The following is a 10,652-nucleotide window of genomic DNA, read 5'->3' on the forward strand; positions in this document are numbered from 1 at the left end:
GATGGTCGTCATGGTTACTTTTGTCTTCGCTGATTGCGCGATGAATAGAATCTCGATTCGTCGGCACAGCGTAAATATATGATTTTGAGCTGTGCTTTTCACGGTAACTTGACAGCCCTGAGTTAAAGTTTCGAAGGACTAACCACGTCCAGGGTATTAAAGCCTTGTGCTGTCAGTAGTAAGCATAAAAAAGCCTATAATACACATGTAAGATTGGTTCCTATGAGACTGAGAATGTAGAAAATCCAATGAACAAGGGATATAAGAGACGATTGAAAATCAAAATCGAAGGAAAGTCGGCGAAAGTCTGTACTTGATTGGAACAAGTTTGGGTATAGCTTTAGAGGAAAGGATTTATATGAACAACACAAGATTTTTGAATGACTTCGATATCATTATAAAGGACCTACCCAACCTCGTTCCCTGTGTATTACCGGCTTTTTTATGCTTACTGATAGCGCTAGATAATACTCTGGCGTCTATCAGTAACGTAAGTAAAGCCTGAAATACACGGGGACGAGCTTGGGATCTACCCTCTATATGGTGCCAGCGCGTAGATAGGAGCATCTAACTCAGTTTATTCGCGAACACTACTAAACTGAGGACTGAAGTGAGATTCGAACTCACGACTTTCGCATTACTAACGCAACTTTTTGAATGACAATACCATATATTATCTTCCGTACATCCTGTGCCCAAGTTCAGGAGTTGCCATAAAGCCATTATGGTAATAACCGGGAGGGCACATTGCTATACATTGTATATTATCTTCTGATAAAAGAATCTATAAAAATCATAAACTACAAAATCTAGGATATTTTATATGTAATGATAATAAAAGTAATGTGTGAAAGAAGAACTCTCTATGATAATTTACAAATATATAAAATGACAAAAAAAGGCTCGACCAGGTTAGTGTTAGATTTGCCTAACAGACACAAAATTCAAAAATTATATGCAAATAATACAATCTTTTCGGCTAAAGAAGGAGGGCAGCTTTTTTCTAAAATGCAGAAAACGCAAAAAGTGATATAAACCGATTATTTTCAAAAAAACTATTTTGCAATTTGAACACTCCCATCATTATTGATGATGCATGGAGACTACAAATAACGGTCACACGGTCAATGAATTATGAGTCCGGCTCAAACAATAATGTTTTCAATTCACAAAAAAAAAAAATTATGATTTGTTTTTAGTTTTTCAATTCTTCAGATGATGAACTGGATCTGGAACTTCCTGACGAAGTTGAAGAACTTCTTGATATCTTATCCCCTTCATTTGGAATCAAAATGGATTTATCATTAGTTGCTGGTGATGGTTGAGACTTTGGTTTCAATTGTACAGTCAAAGTTGATGTTTTTGTTTCTTGTGCACCATCTTCCAGATCAGCACCTTCGTTTTCGATACCCATTGTGGGTACAGGTTTATCATCGTCTCCTCGCATTGTAGAATCTCTTTGACTGACGCGAACCACTATAGGTGTTGAAGAGATGTTTTCCATAGGTTGCATATTAACTTCGACATCATCGGTCAATGGTTTTTCTTTCCACTCAGAAGAACCTCTCTTTGATTGAGCTGTAAAATAAACACGAGGAGCTATAGAATAATAATCATTTTGTGAGCGGTTGATTTATGTTACAAGGGTCCTTTCCATTGAGTTTAAAGCCCGAAGGGCTAGAGTAGAGTCTCTACCTTTTCCCAGGAAAGAAAAAGTAAAGCCACTCATTTCCCATCCAGAGGGTCAAGTTGAACATTTACAAGAATTTTTGTCATTGGATTGGTCGTTAACTATTCAAACAAAAACTTATATTATATTTTTCTAAAGAACGCGTCATCTCTATTGTTTTGAATAACCAATTATGTGAGCATCTTGTAAAAACTTCAATACAACTGCATCCAGAACGCGCCTAGGACACGCGGCAATCATGACGAAGGATTGTATCTAGCGGTTCCTTTGCATTTTTTCAAATCTAGCGATAGATTTTACTTTCAATCCGGCGTTTGTGTAAAGACCACACGCGAGCGTTCAGCATGGGAAATTAAGTATTTTCATTTCCAATCCAAAAGTTTCTAAACTAGCCCCTTCGCGGCTTTAAACCCAATGGTCCTTTCTCTATTCCAATATTATTACCTTTGAACTGGAAATTATTTTATCTGATTATCCTGATGATCATCAATCAACACTAAAGAATGTTTTTTTTATAAGAACATCCAAAAACCTTCGGATCTTCTTAACTTTTTGAGTTTGAATGTTTCATGTTTTTGTACAGGATTTTTGACAATTCTTGTAATTCGACATCTATCAAAAAATTACAGCCTTTTCTTTCTCCACTGCAGATTTAATACAATAATCTGAGTAAAAGGACCATCAATAAATGAGTATTTTCTCATGATGACTCTCTTGAGCACAAAAGAATCATATTAAATCGACTCTCAGAAAGTCAAGACAGGTTTTGTAGAAGTCGTTATAAGTATCCAAAAAGAGTATAATCTAAAGCTGAAGTTTCTTAAATTGTCCGGTTGACATTTTGGTAAAAGCTAATCAATTGTAAGAGTAAAACCTTGAAGTGTGGCGACTTCTTCACACGTTCGAGAATGTTAAGGGTGGCGCTTAATTATACCAAAGTACAGTTGAGTCTCTCTCTATAATTCGAACCCGCACGGCACGGGGTACACAAACCTGTTCGAGTTAAGGAGTCTTCCAGTTACTCTCGGGTACCTAATAGCCGGGGGGGGGGGGTTGGAATAAGCAGGGGGGTTGGAAAAAATCTCAAAATCTAATAAGCGGGGGGGGGGGTTGGAATAAAAATGTCCTGGGTGGAAAATGTTTGAAAAGGAGGCTTATACAGCAGAATTAAGACAAAAAAGGGAACTTTCAAAAACATTTTCCCAAAATTAATAAGCGGGGGGGGTTGGAATAAGAATGTCCTGGGTGGAAAATCTTCGAAAAATTAATTAGCGGGGGGGGGCGGCTATAAGGTACCCGAGTGTATGAAGTAAGGTTTATAAGGGGTTTATAAGGCAATGTTAAACTTTCCAGCGCGTCACATTTTCAAAAAATGTCCAACTTTTTTTTTGAAATCCAAAATTTCAAATTGGTATAAAACCTTGTAACTTGAGAGTTTGATTTTGGTACCATTGAAAAGGTAATTTTACACTCTTTCTAAAAGCATTCGGTTTATGCCCGTTTAAATTAAGTGGTCAGGAGTAATAACCTTAAGTCTAGGTTTATTGGAAAATTCAAAACGTGTATACACGTCTGTCGGGTTTGAAGGGTTAACTGAAGGTACGAGTAACTGAGAAAACTAGTTCGAGTAGGAGATATTTGAGTTGCAGTGGTTCGAGTTATAAAGACTCTACTGTAGAATAGGCGAGGAACCACACATACCTTTCAAGCAGTACAAAATGAATGCGATGAACACAACAGCACCGATGGTGACACCCACAATCAACCCTTCGTGTTTATCTTCATCTTTGGTTTGACAACGATCTCCTTTGTAGTTACTTGGACATCTAAAGAAGAAGTTGATTCAGGGTAAATTTATGAAGTGAAGAATATGAATAGTATAATACCACGCCCGAAACTATCGAATTCGAACCCCCAAAGGGACAGTAGACTCTTGAGGATGGAAAATGAAGCCACTTATTTTCAATCAAAGATGTAAAATTAAAAGTATTTTTTTTTAAATATTACTGCACGATGCATAAATTTGTAGATTTCAATTTTTCTTGCCCAGGGACTGCCAGGGAAGCGATTAAAGAATCGATTCTAGCCCCTTGGTTGCTTCGAACCCAACGAGTCAAACAATCCCGTAAAAAGCCTAAAGTATGGAAGCAACATCCGATTCATAAATTCAAATATTAGAGTATATTAGAATATATGAATCCCATAGTTCATCCACTGCTTGTTGCAAAATAAAAAAACCTCATTGGATGAAATCGCTTAAGAAAGCTACCAATTATATTAAACATAGATGAGATAAGATGATAAAGGCAATCCATAAGAAGAAGTAACGACTGTAAAGGCTAGGAGACATGAGAAGTTTCTTTTCGCGTTGGTGCAACCCCATTTTTCTTTCTATCAATAAAAAGTGAAATCTCACTTTTTTCCCAGGGACAAAATCAGCGTGTCTTTTGGGTATTTCCCTCACTTTTTGTCCCATGAAACAGGCACTTTTTTCTTGTGTTGGTGGGATGGAGCATGTTGCATTGCACCAACGCGAAAAAAACTTCTCGTGTCCCCAAGCCTTAAGATGACCTACGAACCTGCAAGATCTTCCTTGAGCATTTCGTTCACAGTAACCTCCATTCAAACAAAAACCTGGTGTACAACCAGCTATAAAACGAAGAAGTTAAATTAAGTTAAGTTCAAAATAATTGAGAATTTTGGATATTTTAACTTTTTTCCGAATTTAAAGTTCGAGCAAGGAAATGCGATTTTAGTATTTCCACTTTATTTCATTGAATATTTCGATTTTAGAGGGGTGCATTGGTTTTTATCTCAATCTTATTAGAACCATTTTTAGCTTTTGGGTCCGCCTTATGACTTGTGACTGTAGTTGAAGGCTGAAGGCTCTATATAAGAGATATTCATTAAAAAAGATAGCATTAATTATTTGTTTTACCAACTACTCTAAATATTCTGCAGACTGGTGAAGAATGCGTCTGGCATCCCCTTTATATTTCGAGCTTCATCAAAATTCTTCGAATACCATATGCATTTCTGAGCTGCAAACAATGAAATTCAATTTCCCCCCTGGTCAAAAACAGGTGATTTAACATTCAAATCGGCATTGAACTATTTGGTTTTTTGCTGCCAGCTCAATTATCTCACCAGGTCACAAAGATGTCAGCGAGTTTATGTATCTGCACTTTTCAGGACGGTAAAGTCACTGAAGCGATTTGGAATAACCCACAGTTCTGACCCGCAATATCGAGGACGGTAAAAGTGCTGATTTACCGTCGTCCTCAGCTGGTTAGGATCTAGTCAAATTATAACCTTACCGTCTCCGTCGCAGAAAAACACACATACGCCAAGCTATGAAACTGGTCGTACCTATCCATATCCCAATCGGCATTGAGACAGGGGGGGTTTTCAGGGGTCTTAAATACCGTCATACCGACAAGATTTTGGGTCAAATACCGTAATACCGTCGGTGAAGGAAGCCTAATACCGATACCGATATTATATTTATGTTTTTTTTCTCGAAAATAATGAATTTTCAGTTATCAAATCTATTGTGTAGTAACAAATGAGAAATTGTACAAACAAGTTTTGTACTTTATGAGGCCCACCAGTCAACCCTCAATTCAGGTATTCACGCACAAATCTTTTCCAATTCACGTATTCACGCGCGAAAAAAACCATTTTTGCTTTTACATCTTTGGTTAAACGATTGTGACCTTATTGGGCTAAATTTAACCTTTTTATGGTCTCTTTTAAACAGATTGACCTATTCTTATGGGATGGGCTGAAGTTTTTACAAGAGACTTCACTAATTGGTTATTTGAAGTAATAGAGATGACGCGTTCTTTAGAAAAAGTAACAAAATTGTTTTATTACAGATTAACGACCAACCAAATCAAACGAGAGCGTGTAAAAACTCCAGCTTGTCCCATTCTTATACCAAACATTTTCGCCAATAAAGTTTTTTGCTAGTTTTGTGACCTTATTCTCGATATCGTCCACTTTTTAAGGCCTCTTTTACAGCTATTTGAGCTTTCATAAAGCAATATTTTAGGTCTGCCGCGCCAAAGTTACTTGCTTGTTACGGGAGGCAAATGCAAAAATAAGCCTTTCCTCCAATAATTTCTTCTTCGCAGACCCATAAGATGTCTTTTATATTGATTGAGAATTAATTCAAAATCGAGGTTTGGGCCAATCATGGTCTGAGAAGCCGTAGACTTTAACACAGGCTCCATAGAGGTGGTACTGTGGTGCAACAAAGATACTATAAAAGCTAAAGTTTTTATATTCTCTTTGGGTGCAACTAGAGGACGCGAATTCTAAAGTTTAACCCCCCCCCCCCCCCGTATCGGAGGAAAGAAAAAAAATCTAAAAAAGTAACGCGAGCAAAGCGAGCGCGAAAATTTTTCGAGAATTTTCGCTCTCCTTTGTTATTGAAAAACGGCCTTAATACGCTATTGTTAGCCGAGTATGCCTTGTTTGGTCATACAATTTTTGATTTTATTTAACACTGACCATTTGTTGGCAAAAATATAGTACGGCGAGCGACGTACCTTGCCGTACCCGGTGCGGCGTTCCAAGAGTTTCGCCCAAGAAAAAATTTAAAATTTAGAATGCCTAGATTGCCTGAAAACGCATCATGTGCATCATGATGTGAATTATTTTTTAATCGGTCGATGCTGCACAAGATGCTTTTAGAACTACTGGATGCAGTATTTGCATCACAAAAGTTGTCATTAAAAAAATGCGCCCGCAGAAAAATAACAAAAATTGTTTAGTTATCGTAAAGTTTTGCTTATTTTGAATAACCTCACCATGACAATAACTCAATAGGACATCCTAGATTGTGCGAGCGAAGCGAGCAAGAAAATTTTACTGGTTAAAATAGCGGAAGAGACTTATCTTTTTCGAAAATTTTTCTGCATGAAACTCATGAAGAAACTAAAAGGTAAATAGTTTTATACCGAAATACCGTTTTTTATTGATAAAAATATCGAAATACCGACAAAAAAACAGGCAATTTACCGATACCGGTAGAAAATGAAATACCGTAATCCCGTCGTTTTTTTCTCGTAATACCGATTTACCGGGGGTAAAAAGGCCCAATACCGTCATACCGTAAAAGTGAACCCCCCCCCCCCCCCGAGACAGGGATGTTATTAAGACAGGAGGCCAATCTACCGGGTGCACCACAAGAAGTTTCTCTTTCTTCTCTCCAATCAAGAATGATGGGTTCTTTTAAAATTCTTAGATCTTGACAAAATTTACTTGAAAGAGAGAATTTCTTTTGTAGCGCACTTGGTATGAAACAGTTCCTACCTAAGCATGTTTGGTCATCAGCACCAAGGTAGAATCCTTTGCTACAGACACATCTTGGGAATGTCATGTTGTTATAAAATTGACATTGTTTATGTTCTCCTTCGCATTCTAGGTATTTACAACCATCTGAAAAAGAATTCATTGCATTAGTCTAATGCCACAAAAACTCCAATATTTGTCCCTAAAAAGGCTAAATTTTTGGAAAAAAGTCCCGGCAAGGGTCCCAAACATCACAAAATCTTTTCTTCCTCGGTTTTAGACCCTAAAATCGGGCGGCACCCCATGTCATTTCGCAAACCTAGTACCCCCGGGGTACCAAAAAAATTTGGTACCGGTTATTCTCTCAAACGATCCCCAAAATCACAAAATTATCCTCTCAAATAATCATATTTTTTTGAAGGTTTTGTCGAAAATGTGTGTTCAAAATCTTCTCTCTAAGGGTAGACTGAATCACAGACCTCAACAAAAACGGGAGTATAAAGAGCATCCGTTAGTGGAATTTTTTTGATTTTAGGGGTTGTTGTCAGAGAATAACCGGTACCAATTTTGTTTAAGTGTACCTATTTCCAGGAGCGAACAAGGAATATATTACTAACCGATATCAGATTGTTTAGAGCTGACAGGTTCTCCACCGATTTCTCCTTTAGATAAAGCGTCTTTCAAAGGTTTCAAGAAGTCTTCTTTGATGGTGACGTTGTAATTCAATGTGATTTCAGAAATGACACTTCCTGACCTAAAGTATGAAAACATTCAATTTGATATTCAATGTCTGAACTACACTTTTCTTGTTAAAAAAATACATGTTTTTTATAAGAACAAACTATAAGAATTTAAGGCTTTGCGGACTAAAAAAACCCAATTTCTAAGGAAAATAGGCAAAAATGATCACAAAATGGTGAAAATAAGAACATGTTAAGAACATCTTTAGGCTTAAAATCCAAAAAAGTTAAGAACATCAAAAGGCTTCAAAAATTTTGGATGTTCTTATAAAAAAACATTTAATTTGATTCTCCTATTTGGCCCAAATCGCCAAAACCTTATAGCTTAGTTTACGAAAATTAAAAGTGTTCATATACTTTGGAGGCAAACTTTAAAGTAAAAAGTCATTACCTCAATCGATCGACTCTAACAGATGTTAAAGATTGATATTTGGCTTCCTCGTACACATCAAAGATCTGGAACGAAAGTGAAATTTCAGATGATGTACAGCATAGCGAAGAACGGAACGGAATAATTTGTTAGAGATTTCGAGTTAAGGTTTGCAAAGCATTGTTAACTGAAGGGACGAGAATTCGGGACATCCTAGTTATAGAGGCTCGAGTTAACGAGACTCCACTGTATAATGATTCGAGTTATGAAGAATCTACTCTATTAGCTTACGGCTTTGTTGATGATGTTAGCCATTTGTCGGAATTGAAGAGATTTGGTGTTGTTCATTTGTTTGGTGTAATTATATCCAGTGAACCTAATCGTTGCTCCAATCAATGCTCCAATATCTGAAAAAGAGAGAGAACTTAAAGGTGAAGTGTAAACCTTTCATGGCTCCAAAGTAAGGAGCGATTGCCTAGTGGTCAAAGGGGTCAGCGTTGTAAGCCAGGAGTTTGCGGCTCGGATCCCCGCTTCTTCCAATGGTCGAAGCTAGCCGTGGACCCTTTGAAAAGAATCTGCCTAAAAGTCCTAGATTACTGGGTTATCCACGTAAAATATCGACTCTATCCATCTAAAGCCCATTCACTTTAGGTGTGCACTCGTTTGTGCTACCTTGTGGAAACTATTCTCAAGGGAATGAGTATTATTACACAGACATGGTTTCTACACGGAAATAAGAAATGCTCACACTTAGACTCTAAGATTACTTTAATCGTAGAAATTTTAGCGAGACTAATTTTAGCGTTTTAGCGAGTTTTCCCTATTTTCCCTAAAATAAATCTCGCTGAAACACACCGAATCGACAGATCGCTAAAATTTATCCACGCGAAATTTCTGGTTATATTGCCTTGATACATTTTTATCAATACGAAGGGTTTCAGTGCAGAGAAATGCTAGAAAACGAACTCAGTTATTAATAATGTAATACGAGTATTCGCTAAAATTTATCCACGCCAAATTTTTTGAAATCGTGATTCGCTAAAATAAATCCAAAAAAAATCAAGATTTTCCTGACTCGCTAATATGTATTAGTTATCGCATGAATTCGAGTGCAATACAAGAAATATTTTACGAGTTCCCAGATTTTTCCGTAATATCGGTAAAATCTCGGAACGAGTGAAATATCGAGTATTGCACGAAAAGTCATGTGAGAACTAATTTATTGTCGACTAAAAAAAATTGTCCTGATATAAATTTATTTTTGTTTTTATTTTAAAACTTACTTCCGGAGTCTGTTAAATTGCGCGCCCTGCGCACCTGCGCGCCTTCAAAAAAGGTGCTCCTTGCGCGCCTTATCTTTTTTGCGCGCCTTTGCGCGCCTTCTAATTTTCGCGCGCCCTAATTTTTGCGCGCCTTATAATTTTTTACTCATTTCTGATTTAACAAGTGTCTTGAAAAGTTTCTAAATGCCTGCATAATTTGTTGCAAACCCGTTGTAAATGCAAAGAACCAGTCACAATGCTTTTTATTGGTTATTTGAATGGAAAAAACTGGACACACTTTTGGGTATAAATTCTAGACTTCTCTCCAAATTATTGGAAATAATGTGCTAAATTTTCTTTTTAAAAAGTTTTTTTGGAGGGAATTTAATTTGGCGGATGAAGGACATTTTTGTCCAAAAAATGCCATTAAAAAAGGAATTACCTGTTTTAATAGCACACATTTGGGGGAATAAATAGAGCAATTTAAATTTGGCGGGAATTTAATTTGGCAGATGACGGCAAAAATTAAATTTGGCGGGAGCTTAATTTGGCGGATTTTGACCAAATCCGCCAAATCCGCCAAATTAAGTTCCGCCAAAATTTCTTCTCTTAAGGTAGCAGAGGAAAGGAGTCCCGTGATGGAAATGTATGCTTGTAATAATGGTTAAAGAACAACATTTTTTCAAGAGCAAAACAATTTGGCTACTTTCTTGATTATCGTCAAGCTTTAAATGTTTCGAATTTTAGAAGGAAGATGTAATGATTGTTGAGTTGAAAATTCAAGGACGTACCTCGTCGAGAACGAGAATTAGGAGAGCACTTTTATAAAAATCACTCGTCAGCCGTAGTCTGTATGTCTGTTTTTTGTGTGTAACTTTCGTTTTCGCAAGCAATGTTTTGTTATTTTAAAAGATGACTTTTGCTTCTTGCTCCACAAATGTGTTAAATCAGATTCGTGCCGTTTTATAAAGACTTTGTTTTGATTGATAGATCAGACTTTTTCTTTTTTTTTAATTTCTTTTGTTTTGTTTTATGTTTTCGAATGTAATTAACGACCTTATTTGATTTGAGACATTCGAATTCTTTTCAAAACAAAAGAAAATCTTTTAAACAGAATCTGTTAAAGAAAAGAACAAATATAAAATAAAACATAAGAATCACAAGACAAGTTTGTTAGAACAACAGCAACATTAAAAATACATTCAAAAGGCGGTAAAAACTAGAGTTCTTTCTTCGTAAAAAGGGACCTTTAAACATCTATGTCGATAATTATTTTGCTGTAAATCTAAGTC

The 10,652-nt window shown here is 36.5% G+C and overlaps 1 protein-coding gene across 1 annotated transcript; it reads right to left on the reverse strand.

Moving 5' to 3' along the window:
* Nucleotides 1-766: 766 nt before the first annotated feature.
* On the reverse strand, nucleotides 767-8,501 carry LOC136821788 (protocadherin Fat 2-like). The gene is made up of 7 exons (XM_067078001.1): nucleotides 8,390-8,501; nucleotides 8,120-8,184; nucleotides 7,606-7,742; nucleotides 7,010-7,135; nucleotides 4,270-4,339; nucleotides 3,392-3,516; nucleotides 767-1,578 (listed from the first exon to the last, which is right to left on the reverse strand). The coding sequence occupies exons 1-7, from the start codon at nucleotides 8,444-8,446 to the stop codon at nucleotides 1,196-1,198; spliced, it is 963 nt and encodes a 320-aa protein (XP_066934102.1). The 5' UTR covers nucleotides 8,447-8,501; the 3' UTR covers nucleotides 767-1,195.
* Nucleotides 8,502-10,652: the final 2,151 nt, after the last annotated feature.

The sequence above is a fragment of the Clytia hemisphaerica genome, unplaced genomic scaffold (genome assembly GCF_902728285.1).
Source record: "Clytia hemisphaerica strain Z4C2 unplaced genomic scaffold, Clytia hemisphaerica genome assembly, whole genome shotgun sequence".
In the NCBI taxonomy this organism is placed as follows: Eukaryota; Metazoa; Cnidaria; class Hydrozoa; order Leptothecata; family Clytiidae; genus Clytia; species Clytia hemisphaerica.